This window comes from Apiospora aurea (genome assembly GCF_038362705.1).
Source record: "Apiospora aurea strain CBS 24483 chromosome Unknown utg000003l_segment0_segment0, whole genome shotgun sequence".
Taxonomy (NCBI): Eukaryota; Fungi; Ascomycota; class Sordariomycetes; order Amphisphaeriales; family Apiosporaceae; genus Apiospora; species Apiospora aurea.
Window position 1 is genome coordinate 12564 of NW_027117390.1, and position 27932 is coordinate 40495.

Here is a 27932-nt window from a genome sequence, read left to right on the forward strand (position 1 = left end):
GTAATTAAGCCGATTTTTAATAACTAAATTAATAACGAGACAGGCTTAAATTAAATTAAGCACTTCGATAAATATACCAGATCGTAAACGAAAGATCGTTACCGCCTCTTAATTCTCGACGGCCACGAAAGCTATATTTCGGCCGAATTCGAAATATACTACTAAAATAACAATATTATTATTATTAATATGCCTCCTTATTTATTACACTTACTTTAACCTCTCGATATAATATTTTATTCGCCTTTAAAACGTGTTTATTCGAAAAAAATCGAGCTATTTATTAAAGCTTTTATAAACTATATTATTAAGCTCGAGTTCTTTATCGCTTTTAAAGCCGCGTATTTTATTGTTTTTACGGAAGTTAACATTAAATTTAAATTCAGCGTATCTAGTTTAATACCTTATAATCTTAACGAAGTAATTAATAAATTAAATATGCGTCTCCGGACGCTTACACTTAACTTATTTCGTTTAAGGACGGCTAGTACCTACGACCTTTAAACGCCGTTTAACCCTTAATAAATAATTAAGTACTTTATTTATATTAAAAAAAGGGTATTTATTTATTAAAGAAGCTCTTCGACGCCGATTTTAAATACGGTAAACTAAATAGCGAAGAGTATAATTAAAATAGTTTATAAAATAACCTTTATACGTAATAAAATATATATATTAAAGGAGGCTAATTTAACACTTTTTAAGCGCCGGAGAACTAAAAAATCGCGAGTTTAGTTTAAAAAAGTCCTTATTATTAAAAAATCTTAATAATTATAAAATAAGAAAGCAAAAAAAAAGCGTTCAGCGCCCGATAAAAATAAAAATAAGGGTTCGTCGAAACGGAAGGCGACTAGTAAAAAGCGCTATAATATTTACGGCGAAATAAGTTATAATACGCAAATATATAAAAAAGATATAAAATTAAACGAAGAATCGGATAGCGAGTAATTTTAATTAATTTTAAGCGTTATAATTAAATTAATTTATATAAAAGGGTCGAGAAGTAAAAAAAGTGCGTCGCTAAGTGATATACGTCGCGTAGTGGTAAACCACGTTATACTTATTAAAATTATACTTATTTAGTCGGTTAAAGCATTTTTTTATAGTTATTTACGATTAAAAATACGAAACGTGGTTTATTCGATAAAGTCGGTTAGTAAGGTTAGTAAGGTTAATAAGGTTAAAAGGGTTATAAGGGTTTAGCGAAAAATAAGGTTTATTTATACGTGTATAAAAATGTAATATTTAAAGCTTTTATAAAAGAAAGTGTAACATTTAAAGCTTTTATAAAAAAAGGTGGGGCATAAAAGGTTTTATACGGTAGAATAGGCCTTTATACAACTATTTAACGAAGGTGAGCCCGTGCCCGCTAGCGGCCACGCTAATCCCCTATTAAATACGCACGACGAGATTCCAACGAGCTTTAAAAAAAGAATTCGTATACGTCGAAACGGTTAAAAATTATAAAAATAAATAAAATTAAAAGGACCGGTATTATAAATATTTAAGCAAAGTTTAAATATACTAGAAGCAAATATGGCGGCGTCGCAGCCGTTAAAAGATGGGAAATAGGGTGTAGAAACGACCATGGAATTTTGACCAAGTCCATCACCAAACCACCAAAAACAACGCCAAATGCGACATAGATGAACGACGGGCCTCGGAAGAGCGTGAGAAGGCGCAGTCCAAAGTGGAAGAGGATCGGAAACAGGCCGATTCCAAGATTGCTGCGGGGCGGTCGCAGCTCGAGGACGAAAGAACAACCTTGGACCGCGAGCGGGAAGGGCTGGAAACGGAGAAGAAGGCGTTTCTGCAACATTGCGCCGACGAGCGTGCCAAGATCGAGGCGGAGCGGTCAGCCGCGGCGAAGCAGATGTCGGACGTGAATACCGCAAAGGAGAGGTTCCGGGAAGGGTACAACGAGCAAGTGCAAGCCGATCGGGGGAACTGCAGGGGGCTCGGGATTCGCTCGAGGCGAAGCAAAAGCAGTACGAGGACGAAAAGGAGCGCTTGGTCCGCAAGAAACAGGACGAGGAGACCCGGCTGCTGGAAGAGCGTCAGGCGCTGCGTGCGCAGCAGAATGCCGCGAAGGAGGCGCAGGAGCGTCATGACAAGGACCGAGACCAGCTGACGCGAGACAGGGACTCGTGGATGGACAAGGCCCGCCTGGCCGAAGAGCAGCAGCAGCAGCGGCTGGACACGGAACGCGCCCAGCTGGCGGCGGCGCAGCAGTCGTTGGCGAAGACGAAAGAGGACCAGGACGACGAGTCCCGGGCCCAAAAGGGGCGGCTCGACGTCGATCGGGCCAAGTTCGCAGCCGAGAAGCAGCAGTGGGGCACGCAGCGCGCGCAACTGCAGCAGGAGCTTCTGGGCAAGTTCGAGAAGATGGCGGCCGACTCCCGCGCGCGGATTGCCGAGAAGGTGACGGAGATTGTCCAGTATATCTTGGCGAGGGGAAGTGGGACAGGCGCTCGGCGAGATCAAGGACGCGGCCGAGGACACGACCCACTCCGTCCACGCCTCGGTCGGCTTGGTCAACGATATTGTCGCCAACAGCATGGAAGAGATGGCGGGCAAGGCCGGCTCGAGCTACGAGGACATGTCGGGGCTGGCAGACCGGTTTGGTGAGTATGCCGGGCGCATCGAACGTGCCACGGCCGAGATGCAGTCCGGCCGGCAGCTGGAAGGGCAGCTGCATCATGAACGGCAGCGGGCCCGTGAGCAGGAAAGCGAGTCGAGAAAATCCATCAACCACCTAAAGGATCTGCTGGAGGAAAAGACCGCGGAACTCGGAGGCGCCTACTCGGCCGTCGACGAGCTGAACCGGGTCAATGACGACCTGCTGCAGCGGGTCAAGGGTACCGAGCGCCAGCCACCACGGGCGCATGTGACACCCACTTCGTCTTCTTCTTCTCGGAACGTCCGCGGGCGGCCGTCGACTGGATCGTCGGCCGGGACGTCGGCAGAGGCATCGACGTCGAGATCCTCGAGACCGTCGTCGAATACGACGCCCGCCGTACCGAGCAAGCGGCGCAGGAGGTCGGATTCGGGCACGAGGCCCGTGGACGCCAAGGGGTTGGAGTGGAACAGGCTTAGGAGCGGCCTACAGCTCACGCTGGACCGGGTAAGACCCCTGGAGATTGTCGGGCTAACCACGAAGCAGGACGAGATCTTCCGGGCGGCCGTCGCCGCGCTGGCCGAGCCCCGCGCGCAGGACAACGTTTGTCGGCTCTTCACCGAGGCCCGCAAGAACGTCTGGTACTGCTTCGAGCAGCTGGCCCTGCGCGGACCGCGGTTCGCCGGCGCCGTGGTCCGGGAACGAGAGGACGGGCTTCCTGGTCGCTGTGCGGCCCACCCGGATCCGGATAGACAGTGTTTGCATATCCGCCTGGCCACCGAGCCAGAGCTGCGCATCGGGGGCGGCCACGTCGTCTGGAGGGGCGACTGACGGGGCCGCAGAGGGTGAGTATGGGTTTAGCCAGCGGCTACGCTTGGCATGCTGGCAGGAGGGCAAAGCAACATGTAAGTCGCATCACACACTCCTCGGGACATGTTTCTTGGTAGAGATCTCCACAGAGATCGGTGCTACTCAGGCCGACAGTCTGCGCGGGGAGCAGAGGACGCCACGGACATGTCGAAGGCAAGGGCGGGCATCCAAGCTAGGTCTTGGGAATCTTCCAGCATCCTCTACGGCGGACGGCTGGTCACTGTTTCCGACGCCGGCAGGAAGGTCATGTACGAGAGAAGGGACACTTTACATTTTCATTTGGCTTTATCTAGGTTTCTCATTTCATGGCAATTACCAGACGAGGAGCAAGGGCAAATAGCTCAAAATAGAGCAAATATATCAAATGGATCATGTCACATGGCATAGTAGAGAAGCAAGCATGTGACGGTAGCACGCTCTGTATTGGTGTACTAGGCGGAACTGTCAAACTCGCGGGGTGTCGTCGGCCAGCCGGGTCGAGTCGGTCTTCTCTTTCCGGTATCATCAGGTGCCTCGGCAATCCGTCACTCGTCCTCCTTCTTCCTGATCGTGATCAACACCATCTCAGTCTGCTCGCCCTCGTTGGCGCGTCGCCGCGCGAGTTCCCGAACAAGATCGGCGGGCCCATCGAGGTGGCCGATTCCCATGGCCGCAGAATTGTCTTGGTGGAACATGTGGGTGCTCCGGGCGTTGGCTGACGATGATGCCCGGTTGGGCTGGTAATTACTGGCGCATCACCTCCGCCACCTAGGTAAGTAGGCACCCAAGTCAGTAGTCACCTAGGTCAGTAATCTGCGGGTGTGTTGGAACCAGTAGCTGAACCTTATTAGTAGGGGATAGGGGCACTAGCTTCCTGTCCGCCCCAGATCCGCCGGCGTTAGCCCCCTCCGATCTAGTTTACCGGTGCTCATGCGATCAGCCGGCAGCGTCGCCGTCGGCAGGGATGGCCTTGCTTGCCACGCTTGACAGATATCCCGCGACAACACTTGACGGGAGAGCCCTCGGCGGCCAGGATCGGTTTGACAAGTTCGAGGCTAGCCAGTACTACTCGGGGCATGTTCCATTTCCGCATGGCCTAGCCGTGGCTGTCATGGTATTGCTGTATGCCACCCACTCTACTACCGGGACTCGCACCAAAACTGTGACGGGAAAATCTCAACATAGCAACAGCCAGGACTCGTAGACGACTACCGCCGTGCTCTACCCGGACCCAGCCTTTCGAGCCAGGCGCGGATGTTGGTAAACGAGCAACAGGCCCGGATCCCGCTCCGTCTCAGGGTCGACTAGCCTGCTTCCCCCACTGACTCGATCGCAATCCACCTTCCGGCCAGATGCTGGGCCGCATCTGTGCGCGTATCGAGGCGGCGATCCTGGCGCTTGTCCTGATCCGGTCCCTGGCCAGGGCGGACAGCCCGGACCAGCCAACCGGGACGCTCCAGCAGCAGAAACCAAGCTGCAGACAATCTTCAGTACGGGGTAATGGCCCCATCCGGACGCAAGTTCCGCTCCACCCGACCGATGCCCCTTGGTGCCTGGGCGACCAATGGCCGAAGTGGCGTCAACGTTTGGTTCCTTGGCCCATTATAGGCTGGTGGACTATCGACAGCCGCTCATAAACTACACACCCAGCTCCCCGGTGCTGCTTGTCTACTGGCGGAACCCACGCGCCGCTTGTCATGACCCGGGTTTCAGCATTCCCAAAACGGCTCCCGCCACCATGTGCAGGGTCGAGCCCGTTCCTGCCATGTTATCTCGTGGCAGCCCGTCCCAACCGGATTCCTTATAACAAGGCTGTAGCCACGTGAAGTTGTGCCCGGAGTTCACCAACTTTCGTTCGCTCATTCCGTCGCTCTCTCTAGTATTTCCTTCTTTTTTTTTCCTCCCCACGCAACGCCGCCGCCGCCGCCACGATGCCCGGGTTCCTGGTCCCCGACCGGTTTCAATACCACGAGAGCTCCGTCGACGACTTCATGATCATCAGCATCATATGGGGCATCACCATCGCGGCCGGCCTGTTCACGGCCTCCAAGGCCTTCAAGCAGTCCAAGGCCATGTACCGCCGCACGGGGCAGGTGTCGGTCTACACCATCATGATCTGGGCCGAGTGGACGTCCTCGATGACGATTGGCGTGCTGTGCTGGTGCTATATTCGGGGGTACATTGTGCCCAGCTTCTGGATCTTCTTCTTCATCTGTGGGTAGACAAAGAACTCTTATCCACCACCCTTCACACCTACTGACCGTCATCAGTGACCTTTTGGACCATTCAGATCCAATGCATTTGCCAGATCATCATCAACCGGATCGCCCTGCTGGCCCTCGACCAGAAGAAGATGCAAAAGATCCGGTGGGGCGTCTTCGCCATCCTCAGCGTCGTCAACATCAGCGTTTACTGCATCTGGATCCCCGCCCGCCTGCAGATCTCGGACCAGTACATCTTCGTCAACAAGATCTGGGACCGCCTCGAAAAGGTCATCTTCCTCTGCGTCGACAGCAGTCTGAGCATCTACTTTGTGCTGCTCATCCGCCGCAACCTGATCGACAATGGCCTCAACAAGTACATGCCCCTGTACCGCTTCAACCTGTTCATGGTCGGCTGCTCGATTGCTCTCGATGTAGGTCTACCCGGATCCTACCGGAAACGTGCGCTAACCGTCTGCAGTGCATTCTGATTGCGTCCATGTCCATCCCCAACGATATTGTGTAAGTTGCCCGTCAAGTACGAGCCCAGTCTACCAGTCGACTGACCTCCCTAGTTACCTCCAATTCCACCCGCTCGTCTACATGATGAAGCTCCACATCGAGATGAACATCGCCAGCCTGATCGCCAAGGTGGTGCGCGCCACCGGCGGCGGCCACAGCGACGGCCTCGGCCCCCACAAGTCGTCGTCGCAGGGCACCCGGTCCCGGTCGCAGGGCACCGAACTGAAATCGACGAGCAAAAAGCGGGCCACCAACCTCTTCGGCTCGTCGAACCGCCACCGGCTCGACGACGGCGGCGAGGCCACCAGCAGCCGGAACAAGAACGCCCGGGTGCTGGGCCTCAGCGGGCACCACGAGTTTAGCGCCGGCGTCGGCGACAGCCCGCGCGACGAGGACTTTAGCGCCGCGGGCCAGGAGCGGGCCATCAAGAAGACCACGCAGACCACCGTCACCGTCAGCCATCACAACGACCGTCGGGACGACGATGCCCAGTCCGAGTCGTCGACGAGCTACCTCAAGCACGACGACTTTGAGAGCCCGGTGTAGATTCTGCTTCCTTCCCCGGCTTCGAGTATCGAAATCCACTATAACTAGTATCGTTTATATAATCATCACTGAGACTCCATGTCATTGCCAGTTAATGCACTGCGACTCGTAGCCAAGAATGCTGAGGTTGGTCAGTCAGACCCCGCTCTGGGTGTGTGTAGTCTAGTAGTATGTGCAGGATCCTGTGGGCCGGAAATATATGAGTGTTTTACTAGCATGGAGTTCTTGGATACACTACCTATTATTCAATGAAACCTGTTCTGTCGTGTTTTCGAAAGGCCGCAACCGGGTTTTCCAAACATGGAACGCTTTGCCACAGAGCTCGAGTTAGTGGCCCCATGATCTGCAGCCGATCTGCAAGCTGAATGCAGCACCTGCATATAGGACCGAAGAGAACGCCGGGCCTAGCCGCTGATGCAAGCGAGAGAGGGGACGGCCGCGGCATCGATCAATCACGACATGGCAATTAATAACGGTCGGATAAAAGGAAACGTTTTCTTGCATTCTGCCCCGCGTACTTGGATTGTCGTTTTCTCTTTTCCTGTTGACTTTTTTCATCGCTCGCTGGCCATGGCGTTTAGGATCACGGCCCGTCGCCTAGCTGCGCGGGTGCCTGTTACCGCTACGACTGCTACGACTGCTACGACTGCTTCCAACCCCGCATCCACGAGCACGCGCGGATACGCCGCCGTCGGGGTCGAGACGCCAGCATGGACCAAGTCCACCCTGCCCATCCCGCCCGTCTCTGCCCTCAATGCCTCCGCCAAGCCCAACCACGTTCTCCGCGCCGCCGTGGCCGCGACCGAGCCGCGAAACGACTGGACGCGAGAGCAGATTGCGGCCATCTACAATGAGCCGCTCATGGAGCTCGTACACCAAGCAGTAAGATTCATGGAACGCCATCCATGATACATGAGGTAGTGCATACACTTACATGAACAACTCCAGAGCACGATCCACCGCCGCTTCCACAACCCGGCCGAGGTGCAGCTGTGCACGCTCATGAACATCAAGACGGGCGGCTGCACCGAGGACTGCAAGTACTGCGCCCAGTCGACGCGCTACCAAAAGGGCACCGGCCTGGCCGCCAAGAAGGTCGAGAGCGTCGAGTCGGTGCTGGCGGCGGCCCGCGTCGCCCGCGACAACGGCAGCACGCGCTTCTGCATGGGCGCCGCCTGGCGCGACATGCGCGGCCGCAAGAACAGCCTGCAGAACATCGCGGCCATGGTGCGCGGCGTGCGCGACCTGGGGATGGAGGCCTGCGTCACGCTCGGCATGATCGACGCGCACCAGGCCCGCGAGCTCAAGGAGGCCGGGCTGACGGCCTACAACCACAACGTCGACACGAGCCGCGAGTTTTACCCGTCCGTCATCTCGACGCGCACGTACGACGAGCGCCTCCAGACGCTGGGCCACGTGCGCGACGCGGGCATCCACGTCTGCTCGGGCGGCATCCTGGGGCTCGGCGAGGAGACCAAGGACCGCGTCGGGCTGCTGCACACCGTCTCGACGCTGCCGTCGCACCCGGAGAGCTTCCCCGTCAACGCGCTGGTGCCCATCCCGGGGACGCCGCTGGGCGACCGGGCGCCGCTCGCGTTTACCGAGATGCTGCGGACGGTGGCGACGGCGCGCGTGCTGATGCCCGCGACCATTGTGCGCATCGCGGCGGGCCGCAAGACCATGGCGGAGGAGAAGCAGGCGCTGTGCTTCATGGCGGGCGCCAACGCCATCTTCACGGGCGAGAAGATGCTGACGACCGAGTGCAACGGGTATGACGAGGACAAGGACATGTTTGACAGGTGGGGGCTGGAGCCGATGAGGAGTTTTGAGAAGTCGCCCAAGCCCGAGGCGTAGGATGGTCCATCTAGAGCTAAAGTGCACGAGCTAGAGTACACGAGTCATGAAGATACTAGCTCGAGGTTTGCTCGCTGCTATTGCTGCGTATGATGAATGCAACGCTTCTGAACCTACTACCTCGCAAGCCGGCCGCGGAAAAGGCCAGGCAAACCCCATCGGCCATCGATCTGAAAGTGGGTTGGCGTACGCTAACCGTCGCTGGAAAAGACCGGCGTCTGGTCATGTACGTCAAGTAGTGAGTGTAGTGTCCCAGTGTCTGCCCATCTCTTTTTTAACAGCGATCCGCGTCGCCTGCAGGCCACTGGGCAACCCCGGCTCGCCATGAAACAACCCGAATGCGCGCAGCTGGCGCTCAAGGATTCCTTGGCCGAAGCCAGACGACCAAGGAGACGAAGCGGCAGACATCCAGCCATGTGCTGGTCGGATGAGGATGAGGTTGAAACAAGGACAAGCCCGACGCACGGGGCGCACCTTGTCCCGACTTTGGTTTCGTGCTAGTGACGCCGGACAAGGGCACGTTAAGCAGCTGCCTAAATCCAAGCTTACCAGAAACAAGAAGCCATCATACGATCCTCTGACGGCCTCTTGTTCTCCCCAACTCTAAAGCGACTTCACCACTCCACGGTACATCCCCGCGTTTCAATGCACGCTGCCTCCGACGAGCCAGAGCCAAGCCACCAACTCCTCGGCCCGTCAGAAGACCCGACAACACCACTGATCATCTGCTTCCACGGCTCCGGCGAGTCTTGCGAGCCGGCATGGTCGGAGCTGGCCCGCCTCCTCAGCTCCAAGTACCGCGTGCTCCTGTTTGAGCGGGGTCCTGGGAACCCGAAGCCTGCTGAAGCCACGTCCCAGCTCCTCCAGTACCTGAAAAGGGAGAACCTCCCCGGCCCCTACGTCCTCATCGCCCACTCCTATGGCGGCACCTTCGCCCGCACGTTTATGCACCAGGCGCTCTCCGACGTGGCCGGGGCGGTCTTCGTGGAGACGGGTCAAGGCGGACTGGACCCCAAGATTAGCGCTGCCCAGGCCCAGAAGAGGATACTGGGAGTCAAGCCCCTGAGCGTCATCCGAGGCAACTCGTTCATCGGGAAGCAGAAAGAGCTAGAGGCGAGCGAGAAGCTGGCACAGACGGAGCAGCAGAAAGCCGCTTTCGCCAGGCAGTGGCAGCTCCTCCGTGCCAGCGACGAGGAAGACGAGAAGATGAAGAAGGCGCAGCTGTCGTTGTCCAAGAACTCCAGGTACCTCCATATTCCAGACTGCGGCCACCATGTCATTCGGGATAGGGCCACTGCCGTTGCTGAGGGGGTTGGCTGGGTTATGGAAAATGTTGCAACCAGGAAGTCTACTCGGTGGCAGAAACTGGCCATCAAGTTGCAAAACATTTGGCATTGATGCGTTTGTTGCCGAAACAAAGCCTTGATCTTTGCGCATCCCCGAACAAAGGCATTGGATACCCCGAGTAATGATAATAAAAGCCCGGTCCTCTCCATTCACAATGCCTTTTCGTGACAGACATGAATCTATTGTACAAATTAGGGGCCCAGAGAACTTGCTTGTGTCCCTACCATAGAACCACAAGTTTCTATTCACGGCAGCCTGCCATTTCTCGCTAGAACAAAATGGAGTCGCCAATCATGGATCTCACTTCCATAGCGAACCAGGTCAAGAACATTGCTAAGGGCCAAGACGCGGTTGCCGACAACAGCAACAGGATACTAGCCGTCAAGAAGGTAAGCCAGGCCGGGTACATTATCCGGGCCCGAGTTGACGGTCTGATCAGGTACTACAGCGTCCCCCACGAAGCCGCCGCCAATTTCCCCAAAGGTTGGGAGACCGGCAGCCCGGACGCCATCCTCCCGCCGCGCACCTACCCCGACGACCTCAAGTGCATCCACCTGCGCAGACCGGGCCTGACCGAGTTCTTCGACCAGAAGAAGCCGTCGCACCAGAGACCGTCCGCGCAGCACCCCGTCGCCGTCGAGCCGCTGCCCGGCCAGCAGCCGCACTTGCACAGCAAGATCCAGGACGTGCAGCACGCGGTGAGCGCCGACTACGAGACCTTTGAGAAGCTCGGCAAGATCCCGACCCCGCGCTTCCCGAACCGGCCGTGCGATGACCGCATCAACATCGTCCGCCACCCGCGCATCCACAACCACCAGCCCATGGTCATGAAGATTGTCGAGTTCCCGGAAACGTGGACGTTTCCGCAAGCCCCGCAAAGTCCGTCCGAAGCTCCCACTCCCGCCGCCAATACTGCCCAGAAGCTCAACGTCGGCTCGGACGGCTCCGAGTTCGACGAGCGGGTGATGCGCCTCGAGATGCGGATGCACCAAAAAGTCGCGGCCACGCCCTCGCTCGCCGGCCTCGTCCCCAAATTCTTGGGTTTGGTCACGGAGCGCGGCCGCGGCGTCATCGGCTACGTCTCCGAGTACATCTCGGACGCCAAGAGCTTCAAGCAGATCCTCGAGGACGCCTACGCGGCCGGCTACAAGGGCTTCCGGCTCAGCGAGGCGGGCCGCGACGCCTGCCGCGCCGCGCTGAAGCGCCTGCACGAGGACGCGCGGCTCCACCACGGGGACATGCACGCCGGCAATGTGCTGCGCCGGGGCGACGGGTCCGTGGTGCTGATCGACTTTGAGGAGACGTTCCACTTGGACAAGGAGGGCTGGGTCTACGGCAGCTTCGAGTCGGCCGAGTCCGAAAGGCAGAGGATGGAGCGGTGGCTGGACGGGACGGCGTCCGACTGGCATCAGTTGCATACCATGTCGTTGGAGGAGGTGGACTAGGACCCCGTATTTTCATATGAACTTGGGTAAGTAGTCGGGATAGAACGTTGAATGACTCGTACATTTTGTCGGGAGTGAGCCATCAAGCAAGTTATTAGTGCCTCGCGCCCTTGGCCTAGTCCTGGCTCAACATCTAAGAGATGCAGATAGATCAACTGCTGCATGTCCAGATTCGTCTCGGAATAATATACGAGGAGGCATTCCCTACCGCAGCAATACAATGAGACCATACCGAGGCATTCCGCACGTACCCCAATGTGATATATCAGACCAGATTGCGGAAACCCGACTTACAGGTGGACGTTGGCTTGGGGATGTGCACATGGCTTTACCCACCATTTCTGGAAGAAGGCGGAGGAGAAGAAGAGGCGGCAAAACCTGTGTGAGCCCATATTCCGGGAGGCCAACGAGTGGTTGCAGAAGGCCATGCGGGATTGAGTATGTTGATGCCAAGAATGTGGTGGGCTGGAGCGCAGGGGCCCCGAAGCGATTCGATACGTCCTCCTCCATCGGACTTAGTGCTTAATTACTCCCAATCTCGTTGGTTCGTCCGGTTCCTTGCTGTGCCTCTTTGTCACATGGTTCTTGTTTCGTTCTGACTTATCATCGCGCGGCTCATTAACCGCCAGGCAGCAGAGCATGTCTGGCCCATTTTCATCCCTGCGGTGCCCATCTTTTGCCCAATAATGACCCCACTGATAATCTCCAAATATTTCTTTTTAAATCTGGTCGCCTGGTCACCTCTTTGATCGACGCAAGCAGTTCAGTCTCTCCAACCCCCCTTTCGGTGTGCTCTCAACTCTTCGCGGAGACGAGTTTGCTGCAACCTTCACCATGGGGAGAATCCAATGGTGTGCGGCAGTCCTCTTGACCCTGGCCGCCCCGATACGGTCCGCGGCGGCGACGAATGACCCCGTCGTCGCGGTCGCAGGCTTGGGAGTCGAGTATCGCGGGGTGACGCGGGACTCGTCGGTGGAAGAGTTCAACAGCGTCAAGTTCGCCAAAGACACGTCGGGGCCGCGACGGTTCGCGCCCCCGCAGCCGTACCTGCCCCCGAGGGGCGCTGTCGTCGACGCCAGGGCGGCCGCGCCCGCCTGTCCCCAGATCCCGGACGCCATCCCGCCCTACTTTGGCGCCACCCCGCACCAGAGCGAAGACTGCCTCTATCTCCGCATCACCCGGCCCGTCGGCACCAAACCAGAAGACCGGCTGCCCGTCGTGGTGCACCTCCTCGGCGGCGGCGTGGTCAAAGGACACACGCAGGAAGCCCTCTTCGACCCCCTCCACCTGGTGGCCGAGTCTGTCAGTTTCGGCAAGCCGGTCATCCACGTGGCCCTCAACTACCGCGTCACCATCTTCGGCTTCGCGCGCCTCCCCATCCTCAAAGGCCAGAAGTCGCTCAACGCGGGCATGCGGGACCAGCGCGCCGGCCTCCAATGGGTCAAAGACCACATCGCCTCCTTCGGCGGGGATCCCGACAGGCTCACCTCGTTCGGTCTGTCTTCCGGCGGGACCTTTTCGTCCCTGCATCTCATGGCGTACGGCGGGGAGCAAGGCGTGCCCTTTACGCGGGCCTGGTGCATGTCCGGCCCGCCCGGGACCGCTCTCAACATGACCTCGGACGCCACCGAGCACCACACCCGCGCCGTGGCCAACATGCTGGGTTGCGGCGGCCGGTCCGCCCGTGACGAGGCCGCCATGCTCAAGTGCCTGCGAGAAGTGCCCATGGAGAGGCTGGCCCACGCCGCCATCACGCATTCCATCCAGAACCATCCGCCGGCGGGGCTCTTCACCTTCATCCCCTCGGTCGACGACGACTTCATCCCGGACCGGCAGTCCGCCCTGTACAAGGCCGGCCGGTTCGTCAAGGGCGTCCCCATGGTCTTCGGCTGGACCCACGACGACGGCGCCACCAATGCCGGGCCGCCCACCAGCTTCCAGACCGAAGCCGACATCAAGACGCCCATCCGCAAGAACTACGCCCACGCCCTGGCCGACGCGGACTACGCCTCTCTCTTCGCCCTGTACCCGGCATCCGATTTTGCGTCCGAAGTCGCAAACTACGAGGCCCGCCGCCACGCCCCGACGGATCCCGTCATCTCCGTCCACTACTTCCGCGCCGCCCGCATCCTGCGCGACCTCTTGTTCACGTGCTCTTCGATCGACTTCGGCTCCGAAATGACGAAACAGTCCCGAGCGCTCGACCCTTGGTTTCCGGGCGTCCGCCTCTACGACCTGAACCAGAGCATGGTGACCCGGCGGTTCCGGGGCGCCGGCATGCCGTGGCTGGGCATCGTCCACGGGAGCGACATCGACTACCTCTACAACAACATGTTCCCGCGCAGCACCATGCCGGGCGAGGACCTAGACCTCGCCGGTCGCTTCCTGGCGTCCTTTGTCAACTTTGCCTATACCGGCGACCCGAACGGCCAGGGCTCGTCCTCGTGGCCCGAGTCCTTCCCGGTCGGTAGTAGGGACGAGGGGGCTAATGTGCAGCTCATCGGGGGTCCCTGGGGCACCGGCAGCTACCGGCTGCCCACGGGAACTAAGGCGGAAGAAGAAGGTTCCATCGCTACTGAGAAGATGGAAGCGATGCAGCATCCCCTGGTCGACAGCACCAAGTATGAAGAAATGGTGGAGGAGTGGCAGCAGCGAGGGCAACAAGAGCTCGAGCGGGATAGGTTGGGAGAACGATGCAGCTTTATTAACAGCCTAGCGGATAAACTGGGCCATTAGGGAGAGCTTATGGGAATCATAGCACGTGGCAGATGTAATGAAATAGCCGAAGCCCATGATTGTCTAGGTTCATCTGCCGAGATTGTGGCTTGCTACCGGCGGGATCTTATCTGCTTGGGATCCGTACCTCGCCACCAAGTCCCGGATATCTCCCAGCATCCTAGGCCAAGATATTAGAATATCACTGAGATAGCGACAGTAGCAGAATGGCTTACTGATCTCTCAGGTTCGGGTTGTCCTTGAACAGCGCAGACACATGCGTGTTGAATCTCCTAGTAGAGCATGTCAGCTTGTAGGTAGGACCACAATCGTCGGATACAGAGTCCTACAGCTTGTAGAGGTCCAGGCGTCCCTCGTAATCCTCTGCGGGATCCGATATCTGAACGTAGGAATTGTACGCAGCGAGGTATTCGGCCCCGAACTTATTGCAGACCGGCATCCATTGGCCCAACTCGTCTTGGAAGAAACAGAGGTCAGGTCTTGTAGCTGAATCAGGTGCAATACGTTACTTACACTCGTTGTGCTTCGGTGGAAGTTATTTGACACGCATCGGGCCAGGCTGCAAGTACGTTGTGGAAAGTAAGTAAGTGATGATCCCAATATAGTGGAGCTGAGACAGACCTGAAAGGACCCGGGGATCGACCTTGGTGTTTCCGTCCCCGAATTCGAGTCCTTCAGCACCACTATAGTTCATGATTCGGGTTCAGGCGCTTCTAAGCTCGTGGACTTGGTTAACTATCTTGTCCGAATATGTTGCGAGCAATTGGGCCTCAGACCCTCAAGCCGCTATGGGAAAAGCACATGCATGAATGCGTCGCGATCGGTCGATTTTTGAGAGGGGTCAAGGGCCAAGGCCCATTGGTACGCTGACAAGTGGGTTGCTAATCGGGTTGGTGCATTAAATTCATGCACGAGCAACCAACAACAACGTGCGAAGGATACTGTACAATATTCATTCATCGTGCCCAGCCATCGAAACCTCCATGATCCGCCCCTCCAGGCTTTCCAATCGAATAACAGTCACACCCGCCGCCTCTAGACGTTTCTGACCCTGGTTATTTGCAATAAAAGTGCCGGGTTCCTTGATGCCGACGTAGACGGTCTTCAACACATCCTTGAGGGCAAGTATTCTTTCCACGCAGGTTCTGTTTCCGCTCAATCTCTCGTTGCACGGCTCCATCGTGGTGTACAGAACGGTGTTCTTGGGCAGTTTATGATTGAGCTCTGCTTCGGAAACCCCGTATTTCTCGGCAATCTTGACGAAACAGCAGTGCTCGGCGTGGGTGGTTCCCGGATCACCAGGTCTGTCGCGGGGCAGTTCCAACGAATAGCCCGTCGAAAGTATCTCGTTCTTTTCGGCATCGACTAGGACTGCACCCACGCAGAACTTATTGGGTCCGGGCGGGGAAAGTCGAGCGCAGGATAAGGCATAATCCATGAAAGCTTCATGGTCGCCGGGAGTGATGCGAGGATGGGGGTTGCTGTCGACCATCATCAGGTCTTCAAAGGAGGATAACAGAGCAATCTGGACCATCAACCAGACAGAATGGGAGAGGCATCTCCACATTGGTCTTTATATGGAAGTGGTGGGGAAGGGTCAATCCAAAATGCACCGTCCGCAGAAATAGTTCGCACTTCCTTGTTAGCCAGGCGCAAACAGCATCATTGTGATTCGCTATGGGCACCGGATGGGCACCACTGACGAAGCGCATGAAGAGTAACGAGTGTGGGTGGTGTACCGGGTGGTACCCTTGAACGAGTGTGTGGTTGAAAAAAAGAACCTTCGACGACAGCTTTCAGTAGCGCAATACGGAACTTATATTGGCCAGAACATGGACACTCAGCTCACCAATAGCCAGGAGCCGCTCATCTACGTTAGCCGCTCCGCCGCGGTAGCTTCTGCCCAAATTGTACCAGTACTCACTATAGTCTGTCTAGTCCGTCTGCTCTCAGCCAGCCCCGGATTCGCTTGGTTTGCTTGCTTTGATCTGATTGAGTTGGATAACCCGCTTGCAGCCTTTCCTCCTATAGGCGCCGGCGTACAGACTAAGGCGTGTTTAGTATAAGCGACAGGTCTCGGCTGGAAGTTCAGGGGTGGGTAGGCAGCTGGCTGATCTCCATATCAAGTAATCTATGAATTCTGGAGGGTCTAGATCTCTGGTTTCCTCTTTACTTTGGGGGAGTGCTGGCAATCCGGGGAGGCTCAGCCATTCTACACCGCAACGCCGACGCCGATGCCGACAGGGCTGGTAGTGCATCATTGTAGCGTCTCTTTAACCCGGCGAGGCCAGGCAAAAGGCACTCGAGACCCTCGCGCTCCACCAAGAAGCAGATGAACAAAACCCCGCCCGAAATAATGAGGAGCGTCTAGGTAGGAAAGACCAAAGCCCCCCCCCCGGCCGCAGCTCTATTCCGGAGAAGTAAAAATATGCTCGAGCCGACTCTGCTTGCCAACAGACCGCTCCGTGGTCTCGGCGCTTGGTGTGTTATCCCCCTTCACATCCCCAAATAACGGCACCAGCCTTTCCTCCACCCAAAGGTCCGCATACCCGTCCAGGAGCCCTCCGCGCCCCAGCAGCCCCTCGGCACTCGTCTCCGGGTCCCAGGGGTCGCCAACCAAGACCGCATGCCGGTCCGCCCCGCCCTGCCGGACCAGACACTCGACGATGGCGGTCCACCTCTCCGTCCCGAGCGGATCGACGTCGAACCTCTGGATCCAGCCGCGGCGCTTGGCGTCTCGGAGGTGTCGGAGCACCATGATCCACGTCGTGACCTGCTTCTTCTTGAGCAGGGGCGACGACCACGTGGGCGAGTCCGGGCGGCCGATAAGATTGGAGATCTGCGGGTGCGAGGCGTACTTCTCCGAGGCGTCGACGAGTGCACGCACAAAGGACAGGCTAGAATGGGGGTAGATGGTCTTTTGGCGCGAGCAGAGGTACTCGAGGGCCCGGTAAAGCAGCGGAGTTTCTTCGACGAGCTGTTCTTCCGGCTCCGCGTCGGCATTCGAAACCTCGGCGGCCAATTTGCTCAACGATTCGATCACGTAGTCTTGAAGCCCGAATCGGGTACACAGCGCGAGATAGGCATGGGCCATGACGAGCTGGTTGCCGTGCCGCTCCTCGTACGTCCCGAACGACTTCAGGGCCCAGTGGTCCGTCACCTCCGGGCCCCGCGAGACCCAGTACCACGAGATGACCTTCTCCACCTCGCCAACGAACCTGACCCCAAGATGCCGGGGATCGCGTTCGCGCTCCACGTACCGGGCGTGCGTCAGCGCCAGGGCGATGTCCGGATACCACTCGTCTAGCCGGCGGTGGTGTTCGGGCTCCTCGAGCGGATGCTTCATATGCAGAATATAGGAGCGCAGCAGGCGGAGATGCGGGTCGAACACATCGGCCTCGGGAACGTCGCCGGCGCTCCGCAGACGGTGCCAGACCTGGTTTCCTGGGGATAGCATAACCCAGTCGCGGACCGTTCGATGAAGATAGGTGACGCGGTTCTGAGAGAGTTCGTCCAAGCTTAGCCCTCCTCCTCGGCCGCGGCTGCTCCGGTGGTGAACTTCCAGGAGGCCGACGGAGCGGCCCAACGCCCATGATCGAGTATCGATACATCGTCGCGTGGCCTGTGGCTCGGGCTCCTGCTGCACGTTACGTTCCAGTGCAGCCAAGTCGTCGCCGCCGCCATGAATCGCAAAAAGCCAGTTCCCACAGAGACAGCGACGTGGCCGAGTCGTCCTGAATGAAGTCGGCAACAATCTCGCGGGCGCGGACTAGCTGGAACAAGCGCGACGTCTCCGCCTGCTGGTCTCGAGACTGGCTGTCAAACACAAGAACCTCGAACAAGCTGTCGAGTTCGGTCGGTAAGGAGCCGACGTAGTTGTGCATGTCTGCAATCCCAACTCCGACGTGATCGAACCTCTGTATCAGCTCGCCCACTGCCAGTCGCACCCAGAGAAAGACGCCGCTGGACATTTCGACCGTCGTCTGGACCAGCTTCCGGGCGAGATCCATCTCCTGCATCATGGCCGAGCGCACATTGTCGTTGCTGCTCAGCTTGTCGATGGTGTACCGCATCATGTCTTGAAAGTTGGAGGCCTGCAGCTTCAGGTTGGGCACGGCATACTCAAACGCGCGCTCAAACACCGGCCAGGGCCGCGAGGAAAGACACAGCTTGATATGCGAGCCGTACACGCCCTCGGCCAGGTCCCGGAGGAAGTGGATAATGGCCTCGTGGTCGCCCTCAAACTCATCTAGCCCATCCACGAACAGGCAGAGCTTCGTGTCCGAAAGACCGTGGCGGAGAAACGCAGAAAAGCCGATCATGAGCTCGGGAGTAGACCACTCGATCTTGGCGGCCACACGTTCTTTGCTGGTCATGACGGCCAGCCGTTTCCACAGACTCGGGAGTGCCTGCTCGATGAGGTCGGGTTTCGTCGACAGGAGCTGAAACAGGAGGGAGCGCAGCAGTCCGGTCTGGGACCGTTGCTCTTGCGACCCGCTGGTCCAGAAGTAGAAGCCGGCCACCGTGACGTTCGGGGTACCGGCCCAGGCGTGCAGCAGGCGGACGGTCTTCCTGTGTCCCGAGAGATACCGGATCAGGGTGGACTTGCCGGAGCCGGGCTTTCCAGTGACTACGGCAAGTTAGCACGGGTACTGTTTATCTGGCCTGGGATGGGTACGACATACTCCAGTAGATGTTGCCCAGACCTGTCGTCGAGAGCCACTCGGAGAAGTTGGGGTGCGAGTCGCCGGCCTGGTCGTGGAAGATCCAGTCAAACGAAGTACCGTGGGCTTGCTCGATGTCCTGTTCCCGGAATGCCATGGACTTGAAACGTAGGCTCTCGAGGATGAAGTCTTGGAGTACGCCTTTGTGAAAACCGCCTGGGGGTTTCGGAGCGTCCGGAATAGTTGGATTATCCGCACTGCCATGGTGTCGTTCAGACGTTGCCGAGTGCGGATTGCTGATTTGGATCTCGGAAAATGTGTCGGCATGGCCAGGGATGGTTGGGCTACAATCACAGACTCAGCCGTGTTCCTCGTAACCGCGATTGGCAATTGCAAGATGGCCGACTCACTCTGCAGTTTCCACGGCATCTAGTGGGATGTTGAGGCTTTGCTGCATGTCCAGCAGCCGCCGGTTGAGAGCCTCCGTGTCGTGATCTGTGAAGAGCAGAGAATCCCGTCGCGCGTTCGGTGTGATTGCCGAAAGTCTCCGCAGTCGGATCAGGATATCCCGCGAGATCTTCCAGCAAGTCTTCTTGCCGACGTCAACATCCTGGCTGACCCCGCCCACCAGCTGTTGTACAAGGACTTCATAGCGCTCGGCCCAGGCGTCCAGATCGAACTCGTCCGCGGCCCGGCGATGGGGTGCAGCAGCTTGCAGCAGTTGCCGTGTCGTCTGCCAAAAGCCGGCGACGGGATCTTGCTGCTCGGCCATTGTGCTGACAGTGTGATGCGCAAAAGATGAGGCGGTCGCAAGCGATGATCCATGGCGGGATGGAGGGGGAGTAAGCGACAGCTGACAGGGGTACGGGATTCTCTACGGGATTCTCTACAGCACATGTGCGCACTGGGCGCCCTGGATTAGCATGGCGCTAACTGCCAACGCGAGCACCGGCATTAACGACTGTGACGAACCGAGGCAAGATTCCCGGTGCCTAATGGTTCGGATATTTTCTTAAATCGTTACAAGATAGGAAATCTAAGCGAGCTACGTGACGGTTTTGCGTACTCTGCGCTCCGCATTCTGAACCACTCGCCACAACTGTGGCTCTGCCTTGAACTGACAGCTTACTCCGAAAAGGGGGCGTACTGTGGAATCGGACACAATCCATCGTGCATCAGCATTTCCAAGCCTCAGTCACAGCCATCCAGAGCGGATTTGAATGCCTGCAGCTCGATGTAGTCAACCGACTCTATTTCCGATGACTGTGACTCCGGTTATTGGCCGGCGGGTCATCTCTACTCACAACCTGGAGCCAGATGTTGCATATGCCGGGCAAGAGTTCCGCCACCCACCGTTACTGCAGGTCGCGTAGCATCAATTGCAGAATACTGGGCTCGGTCATTGGACGACGGCTGTCAACGCAGGAAGCTCGGGGACATCTGCCCAACAAGGAGAATACCCGGCTCGGCTCAAATGGTTTAATCTATAGATGCCTGAAGGACCGCCCAAAAGATAAATGAATACTTGGAGGTCATGCAGCCAATCCGTATCTGTACCGGCACATGACTCGGACTGGGAAGAGTTCCTGGCCTGAAATTTCAGGGTCCATCCACATGTAGACTCAGATAAAGGACATCATCGTATGCGAGCCTGGCTCGAAAGCAACACAGGCCATCACCCGGATCACAGAAACAGCATCGTCATCGTCAACAATGCATTGGAAAGCTCTAGCTCTGGCGCTCACGGCGGGCCACGCCTCCGGGCAAGGCATGCTGCCCATGCTGCGTTTCCAGTGCAACCAGCTCGTAGTCGAGCGCCTCGACCCGCTGGTCACGCCCGGCTCGATCCCGTCGCCGCACCTGCACCAGATCGTCGGCGGCAACTCGTTCAACGCCACGATGGACCCGGCGTCGCACGACCTCCCGACCCTGTCGACGTGCACCAGCTGCACCTTCTCCGAGGACCTCTCCAACTACTGGACCGCCGTCCTCTTCTTCCGGGCCCGCAACGGCACGTACAAGCGCGTGCAGCAGTTCCCCAACCTCTTCCTCGAGGGCAACGGCGGCATCACGGTGTACTACATCCCTTCCCCCGACGCCCGGACCAACGTCACGGCCTTCAAGCCCGGGTTCCGGATGCTGGTCGGCGACGCCGCGCTCGACGCGCCGGGCCCGACGCGCAAGGTCTGCCACCGCTGCATGCCGGAGACGGGCGAGGCCAGGCACCTCAACTGCGCGGCGCCCGACAGCCAGGCCCTGCCCAACGAGTTCTGCCCCGGCGGCCTGCGTTCCGTCATCACCTTTCCGACCTGCTGGGACGGCAAGAACACCGACAGCCCCGACCACAAGAGCCACGTGGCCTATCCCGTCTCCGGCTCCTACGACGTCGGCGCGGACGGCGTGTGCCCGAGCAGTCACCCCGTCAAGATACCGCAAGTCATGCTGGAGGTCATGTGGGACGTATGTTTGATGCATCTGGATTGGGAAGCATCCGAAGATGGCACTGACTGACCTTGCAGACGCGCCCCTTCAATGACAAAGACCTGTGGCCCGAAGACGGGACGCAGCCATTCTTCTGGAGCACCAACGATAAGTGAGTTTCTCGCTGCGCGTGGCAAAAGAAACCGCTAAGTTCATCGCACAGGAACGGGTACACCCAGCACGGCGACTACGTATTTGGCTGGAAGGACGATTCGCTGCAGCGCGCCATGGACGCCCGCTGCAACGGCAGCGAATGCAGCACGTTGAAGTCGCAGTCGGTCGAGGAGTCTATTGCGTGCACCAAGCTTCCGGTCATCGACGAGGACGTCGACGGATGTGAGTTGCTGTTCAAGGAAAATCGCTCGGTTTTGAGTCACTTGCTTCTGCTGGCCTGCGCTGGTATGAGTCGAAAAGCAAAAAGAGCGAAAAAAAGAAAAAAAAAGTCAATACTATTGCATCAGCTGGCTCCCGTACTGACCACCTTGCGCACAGGGCTCACTTCAATCCCGGGGCATCCCATGGAAGGCTAGGAAGACTAGGAAGGCTAGGCATTACTGGTTACCTGCGGGGAGGTCGGGATGCCAGGGTGGCAACGGGCCGATTGGAGGGGGTGGGTTGGCTCGACGGCAAGGAGGACGGAGATGACGGAGTCAAGGGGGGTTGTCGGTCCTTTTCAGGCGGAGAAGACGGCGCGTATCGCGCCTTGCCCCGGCCAGAACTTCAGCCCGGTTGCGAGAATTGCTCCTTGCGCGACAAACCTGTGGAGAAGGTCAGCAAACCCCCTCACCTCACGAGCTTCCCCGGAAAATAGCCGGTGGAGTTGGGCCAGTGGTGGCGACAGGGGTGTCGGAGTCGGCTCCTGGGTAGAAAGAAGCAAGCAGTCGAAGTACACCGCCTGCTAATTACAAGCGTCTCTTGGCACCTACACACGAAGCGGAATCTTTCGCTACATGGCTTGACTTTCCATGACGTGGTCTTCGCAGTGCGCCTAGCATCGTACGTTGAGGGGGATTGGGACATGCGTAGATAAATAACCTGTCGCCCCTTCCCCCAATGTCTCTTTCTCCTATCGGCGCACCACAGTCCAATCTCACCGCGACCATGATGCTCCCAGTAGTCTTTGCGGGGGTCGCCGCCGCCGCCGCCATCACGAACCGACAGCTGCCCACCGCCCCGGACCCTTTGAGTGCCTGTCCCGGCTACACGGCCAGCGACGTCCAGCAGTCCGCCCACGGCCTCACTGCCTCTCTCAAGCTCGCCGGCACGGCTTGCGACGCCTTTGGCCGAGACATCGAGGACCTCAAGCTCACTGTCAACTACGACAACGGTAATGCGTCCCCTCCCATCAGATCAGACCGTTCCACCAAGCTAACTCTGTAAAGAAAACCGCCTTCATGTCAAGATCGAGGATGCAAAGTCCATTGCGTACCAAGTCCCGGAGAGCGTCTTCCCTCGCCCGGATGCTTCGGCATCGGTGAGTGCCGAGGATGCTGCCCTGGAGTTTTCCCTGACCGAGTCCCCCTTCGCCTTTGCCGTGAAGCGCAAGGACAGGTATTGGCCTTCTATTCTCCTCCTACTTTCCGCAGCAGCTGACATCTTGAATAGTGGAGAGGTGTTGTTTGCCTCTGGTGCTGCACCGCTGGTCTTCGAGGATCAGTATCTGCGTCTCCGGACCGCCCTGCCCAAGAGCCCCAATCTGTACGGTCTCGGCGAACATACCGACCCGTTCCGGCTGAACGACACCGACTACACGCGCACCATGTGGTCTCGGGACGCTTACGGCGTCCCCTATGGCACCAACCTCTATGGAAACCACCCGATCTGTATGTATCGAAACTTGCTTTTGTGTAATATACCCACTGACGCACCTACTAGACTTTGATCACCGCGTCGCCAGCGGAACCCACGGCGTCTTCCTGCTCAGCTCCAGCGGCATGGACATCAAGATCAACCAGACCTCGGACGGCCAGCAGTACCTCGAGTACAACGTCGTGGGCGGCATCGTCGACCTCTACTTCTTGGCCGGGCCCACGCCGACCCAGGTCTCGCAGCAGTACGCCCAAGTGGCCGGCCTGCCCGCCATGATGCCCTACTGGGGCCTGGGGCTGCACCAGTGCCGCTACGGCTACCGCGACTACTACGCCATCGCCGAGGTGGTGGCCAACTACAGCGAGGCCAACATCCCGCTCGAGACCATGTGGACCGACATCGACTACATGTACGACCGCGCCATCATGACCACGGACCCGGACCGCTTCCCGCTCGACCGCGTCCGCCAGTACGTCGACGTCCTGCACGACCGCCACCAGCACTACGTCGTCATGGTCGACCCGGCCGTCGCCTACTCCACCACGCGCGACAAGAACCAGTCGTACGGCACCTTCAACACGGCCGCCGAAAAGGGCTACTTCCTCTACAAGGACGGCGCCATCTTCCAGGGCGTCGTCTGGCCCGGCGTCACGGCCTACCCGGACTGGTTCCACCCGGGCGCGCAGGACTGGTGGAACGCCGAGCTTGTCGACTTCTTCTCGGCCGACAAGGGCGTCGACATTGACGCGCTCTGGATCGACATGAACGAGGCCGCCAACTTCAACAACTTCGGCGAGGACCCTCTCGAGACCGAGAAGAGCGGCGGCTTCCCTCCCCAGCGCCCGGCCCTGCGCGACCAGCCCCGGCCCATTTTTGGTTTTCCCGCCGAGTTCCAGCCCGGCAGCTCTCCCTACCCGCCCGACTCCTGGAGCTATGCGCCGCCCTGGCTCGCCGCTCCGAGCGACCCGAACCACGGCAAGCGGCAGGCGTCTTCGGTCTCTCGTAAGAGGCAGACCGCTTCGCCTTTGGTCTCTCGGAAGAGGCAGACCACCGGCCCCGCCCCCAACGCCTCCGCCATTGGATTCCCGCGGTCCAGGGACGAGCTGCTGGCGCCCAAGTACCAGATCCAGAACGCCAACACCGTCGCCGCGCTCGGCGGCCTCTCCAACAAGACGCTCGACACCGACATCGTCCACTACGACGGCCACGTCGAGCTCGACGTGCACAACCTGTACGGCTCCATGATGAGCACGGCCTCGCGCAACGCCATGCTCGCGCGCCGCCCCAACCGCCGTCCCATGGTCATCACGCGGTCCACCTTTGCCGGCGCCGGAAAGCACGTCGGCAAGTGGCTCGGCGACAACCTCAGCCAGTGGGACCAGTACCGCTTCTCCATCGCCGGCATGCTCGGCTTCGCCGCCCTGTACCAGGTGCCCATGGTCGGCTCCGACATCTGCGGCTTCGGCGGCAACACGACCGAGACGTTGTGTGCGCGCTGGGCCTCCCTGGGCGCCTTTTATACCTTTATGCGCAACCACAACGGCGACACGTCCATCCCGCAGGAGTTCTACCAGTGGCCCCTCGTCGCCGAGTCGGCGCGCAAGGCCCTCGACATGCGCTACCGGCTGCTCGACTACATCTACACGGCGCTGCACCGGCAGTCGGTCGACGGCACGCCCAGCCTCAACCCGCTCTTCTTCGTCTATCCCGGCGACGCCCACGTCGCCGCCATCGAGCTCCAGTTCTTCTACGGAGATTCTGTCTTGGTGTCACCAGTTACACAGGAGAACGAGACGAGCGTCTCGGCCTACCTTCCCGACGACCGGTTTTATGTTTTCGACACCTGGGAAAAGGTCGAAGGCGCCGGGGCCGAGGTCACGCTGGACAACGTCGGCTTTACCGACATCCCCCTCCACGTCCGCGGCGGCACCGTCCTGCCTCTGCGCGCAAAGTCCGGGTACACCACCACCGACGTCCGCAAGGAACCCTTCCACCTGGTCATCGCGCCGGGTCGGGACGGCAAGGCCAGCGGGTCGCTCTACCTCGATGATGGCGACAGCGTGGAGCAGAAGGCCGTGTCGGAGGTGGCATTTGCGTACGATGGGCAGCTGCAGATTACTGGGAGCTTCGACTACGAGGGAAGAGTAAGTCGGATCACCGTGCTGGACAGTGGGGGTTGTGCTTCTGATGGGTGTGAGTATGACGAGACGAGGCGGGTGGCTACTTACACTATGGACATGAAGCTGGGGCCGGTCACTTTGTCGGTGTAGGCCTGAAAGTGAATGATCTTTGTTGGTTAGATGTATCCAACAATGTGATTGTAATAGCTAATAATGAACAGAGAAAAAGGGGGGGGGGGTCTCCTTTCTTTGACTCATTGTCTCACATGATATCGTATTAAAGTCTTCGAGTTGGAGGGATGCTTCCCCGTCCGTTTGTGTACCAGAGTCGTCACTAACTACCCCCCAATCTGAAACAAAGAGTCAGGTCTTTGTTTCTGGCAACTGGCGCAAGATGTCGTCAGAACATGCCCCTTTTACACACTGGACATGCAAGCACCTGCATCCGAGGCCCCTTCTAGCTCAGTGAGTGACGGGTTCGATCAGCTTGTGTGGTTCGTCGCCGAGGCGGACAACTAATACGTAGGTGAGGCAGCTAGTGGAGGACTGGCCATACCAAGTAAACCCAACTGCGATGTACAGTGTGCTTGCGCGCCAAGTGGAAACCGTCCTCGACACCTGCCGGAGTGTACGTTGCATCAACGCGTTGAAAGTACTCAAGGGAGTGACACTGATGATCAAAGATTTGGAGTACCAGGCTTTTACCATACGCCGGGTCTCGAGTGGGATCCCGAGCTTGCGGAAGTAAAGACGGCGGCTGATGGTACCGCTCTTCAGGGGCTAGCTGCTTGTCAGACTGGCCCGCAATGTTTCAACTGCGACTCACCTCTTGAGTATGACGAAGCAACCGGTTTGCTAGAGGACTGTGCAACGTGCTTTTGTCCCAACCGAGCCTGTGCTGGATTGCATGAGCTTTAGGCCGTGGTATATATCTGTATAACGGACGTATAATGTTTAGATACGAGGTCACACATATTAATCAAGTGTCGCATGGTGCCAAGTGCTGTTTGCCATGTCGTGAGCTTCTCTGTTCTTTTGCTTTTTCACTCATACCGGCCCAGGCCAGCAGAAGCAAGTGAGTCAATACCGAGCAAACTCGACACGTATCGACACGAAAAGAAGGTATTATATAGTGCTCAGGTAGGTAGTGTTGGATTTGATACGGCGGGCAATACGTCTCCCTTTATAGATCAGCCAGGGGTATAAGTATACAAGTGAGCCTTGTCGTTTACCCCTTTTCCCTCCGCCGCTGACAGTCCTACCGACTTGTGACGCATTCAAGGCAACACAACGCAGGTGCCACAACTGCGAGCGCACGCCAAGGGTGACCGATATGGGACGAATAGCATATAACGGAGGTGGTATAGTATCTCGAATAGTTTTTTTCTTTTAAATTCGATAAAATTAATAAAATATTTTTATAATACTCTATGTAAAAAATGATTAATCGCGGTAAAGACGTTATTCGATTATAAAATATCCTCGAAGAATTTCGAAGTTTTTTAAAGAAAGTTATAAAAAAACCAGTAGAATTTTCCACCTTTATTAGGTATAAAAACTTCGTTAAGCTTTAAATTTCGCCGCGACATTATATTAAATAGCTTTAACTAAAGCATTAAATGTACCGCTGTATTAAATGTGTTACCCTCTAGCTACAGAGAATATATAGCCGAACATGTCCCACCTACCCTTTTCCTTTTTTTTTCCCCTCATCAATCCCCATCCACCACCCGCGACTTGTCCAAAGCCCAATCGTGGACACGAATACCAAGCACGAGCCGACTTGCCCTGAGTAATACCAACCAAAATGGACGATCGTCCCGAGATTCCCCAAGGAGCCGCAGCGCCATTACCTTCCTCCGACCGTAATAGCTACAGTGTCTACCCGGTTCAGGGCCCTCACAACAAGGGCAATCGCCGCCGATGGGTCTGGTTTGCTGCTTGTGACGCGGCCAACGAGACCTACAAGTCTCGATACGAGGAGATGCAGCATGCGATGATGGGAGAGGTCGGTGAAAGAAGACGTCTGCTGGTCCAGCGGTTTTTGGACGATGTCCAACTCTTTGTGGATGGCGCCACAGAGGAGCCCGGGGATACCATCATGTCGGCCAAGCGGCGCAATGAGGTGGCGCAGCGGTGGTTGGAGGAGTTGCGCCAGAGACGTGATAACCTCTAGGTGGTTGGAAGTCAGTTGCACACGGAGGTAGGAGTGCTGATTACGGCGACGATGGTGCGGATTCCCAAGGCGGAAGAGAAGGAACATGTTCAGTAGCGACAGGGATCAGGGACAGAAACAGTTGTTGGAAGCGAATTATCCTCGTATATGATGCTTTTGAGAGCTCACTGTGTTTTCCTGTAGAGAAGTCGCACGTCGCAGCAAGATCCACCATGGACTATATCCATCTTACTTAATATACCCATCAATGTTGGAACGCTGACCCCAAACCCTGTAATGGATGGATCCATACTCTAGACATGAAAATGTGTCTTGACTACCCGTGCCCCATCCTGGTAAGCATCCAAGAGCTGCTCATTTACAGCCACGGGATCCAATCCCTCATGGACTGATCTCGCCAGCCGAGAGGTAGCCCGGCAGACGTTAGATACGCGACGGAAGCATGGCGTGCGCCTTGAGTCCGACCAGTGCTTGAGGGAAGCTTAGTAAAGTAGCACATCCCATTGACATTGACACCCAAAGGGCGGGTGGTTTGGGACTTGACCCCCTAGCAGACGGGTCCCTG

General features: G+C 57.3%; 12 protein-coding genes across 12 annotated transcripts; 9 read left to right on the forward strand and 3 right to left on the reverse strand.

Moving 5' to 3' along the window:
* Positions 1 to 1646: 1646 nt before the first annotated feature.
* Positions 1647 to 3448, forward strand: PG986_003832 (uncharacterized protein; the record flags this gene model as incomplete). The annotated part of the gene is made up of 4 exons (XM_066840054.1): positions 1647 to 1670; positions 1745 to 1882; positions 1954 to 2421; positions 2480 to 3448. The coding sequence occupies 4 exons, from the start codon at positions 1647 to 1649 to the stop codon at positions 3446 to 3448; spliced, it is 1599 nt and encodes a 532-aa protein (XP_066702681.1).
* A 563-nt stretch (positions 3449 to 4011) lies between these two features.
* PG986_003833 (uncharacterized protein) lies at positions 4012 to 4398 on the reverse strand (the record flags this gene model as incomplete). The annotated part of the gene is made up of 2 exons (XM_066840055.1): positions 4012 to 4181; positions 4389 to 4398. 2 exons carry the CDS (start codon positions 4396 to 4398, stop codon positions 4012 to 4014), a joined length of 180 nt encoding a protein of 59 aa, XP_066702682.1.
* A 999-nt stretch (positions 4399 to 5397) lies between these two features.
* PG986_003834 (uncharacterized protein) lies at positions 5398 to 6735 on the forward strand (the record flags this gene model as incomplete). The annotated part of the gene is made up of 4 exons (XM_066840056.1): positions 5398 to 5680; positions 5737 to 6101; positions 6149 to 6189; positions 6243 to 6735. 4 exons carry the CDS (start codon positions 5398 to 5400, stop codon positions 6733 to 6735), a joined length of 1182 nt encoding a protein of 393 aa, XP_066702683.1.
* Positions 6736 to 7305: 570 nt separating this feature from the next.
* Positions 7306 to 8589, forward strand: PG986_003835 (uncharacterized protein; the record flags this gene model as incomplete). Its single annotated transcript, XM_066840057.1, has 2 exons — positions 7306 to 7617; positions 7684 to 8589. 2 exons carry the CDS (start codon positions 7306 to 7308, stop codon positions 8587 to 8589), a joined length of 1218 nt encoding a protein of 405 aa, XP_066702684.1.
* A 645-nt stretch (positions 8590 to 9234) lies between these two features.
* PG986_003836 (uncharacterized protein) lies at positions 9235 to 9987 on the forward strand (the record flags this gene model as incomplete). The annotated part of the gene is made up of 1 exon (XM_066840058.1): positions 9235 to 9987. The coding sequence occupies one exon, from the start codon at positions 9235 to 9237 to the stop codon at positions 9985 to 9987; it is 753 nt and encodes a 250-aa protein (XP_066702685.1).
* A 242-nt stretch (positions 9988 to 10229) lies between these two features.
* On the forward strand, positions 10230 to 11381 carry PG986_003837 (uncharacterized protein; the record flags this gene model as incomplete). The annotated part of the gene is made up of 1 exon (XM_066840059.1): positions 10230 to 11381. The coding sequence occupies one exon, from the start codon at positions 10230 to 10232 to the stop codon at positions 11379 to 11381; it is 1152 nt and encodes a 383-aa protein (XP_066702686.1).
* An 834-nt stretch (positions 11382 to 12215) lies between these two features.
* Positions 12216 to 14117, forward strand: PG986_003838 (lipase; the record flags this gene model as incomplete). Its single annotated transcript, XM_066840060.1, has 1 exon — positions 12216 to 14117. One exon carries the CDS (start codon positions 12216 to 12218, stop codon positions 14115 to 14117), a length of 1902 nt encoding a protein of 633 aa, XP_066702687.1.
* A 952-nt stretch (positions 14118 to 15069) lies between these two features.
* Positions 15070 to 15609, reverse strand: PG986_003839 (uncharacterized protein; the record flags this gene model as incomplete). The annotated part of the gene is made up of 1 exon (XM_066840061.1): positions 15070 to 15609. One exon carries the CDS (start codon positions 15607 to 15609, stop codon positions 15070 to 15072), a length of 540 nt encoding a protein of 179 aa, XP_066702688.1.
* A 915-nt stretch (positions 15610 to 16524) lies between these two features.
* PG986_003840 (uncharacterized protein) lies at positions 16525 to 19553 on the reverse strand (the record flags this gene model as incomplete). Its single annotated transcript, XM_066840062.1, has 4 exons — positions 16525 to 17757; positions 17870 to 18747; positions 18803 to 19125; positions 19192 to 19553. 4 exons carry the CDS (start codon positions 19551 to 19553, stop codon positions 16525 to 16527), a joined length of 2796 nt encoding a protein of 931 aa, XP_066702689.1.
* A 941-nt stretch (positions 19554 to 20494) lies between these two features.
* Positions 20495 to 22073, forward strand: PG986_003841 (uncharacterized protein; the record flags this gene model as incomplete). The annotated part of the gene is made up of 4 exons (XM_066840063.1): positions 20495 to 21241; positions 21301 to 21374; positions 21426 to 21557; positions 21755 to 22073. 4 exons carry the CDS (start codon positions 20495 to 20497, stop codon positions 22071 to 22073), a joined length of 1272 nt encoding a protein of 423 aa, XP_066702690.1.
* Positions 22074 to 22363: 290 nt separating this feature from the next.
* On the forward strand, positions 22364 to 25341 carry PG986_003842 (glycoside hydrolase family 31 protein; the record flags this gene model as incomplete). Its single annotated transcript, XM_066840064.1, has 3 exons — positions 22364 to 22589; positions 22645 to 23085; positions 23138 to 25341. The coding sequence occupies 3 exons, from the start codon at positions 22364 to 22366 to the stop codon at positions 25339 to 25341; spliced, it is 2871 nt and encodes a 956-aa protein (XP_066702691.1).
* A 1657-nt stretch (positions 25342 to 26998) lies between these two features.
* On the forward strand, positions 26999 to 27367 carry PG986_003843 (uncharacterized protein; the record flags this gene model as incomplete). Its single annotated transcript, XM_066840065.1, has 1 exon — positions 26999 to 27367. The coding sequence occupies one exon, from the start codon at positions 26999 to 27001 to the stop codon at positions 27365 to 27367; it is 369 nt and encodes a 122-aa protein (XP_066702692.1).
* Positions 27368 to 27932: the final 565 nt, after the last annotated feature.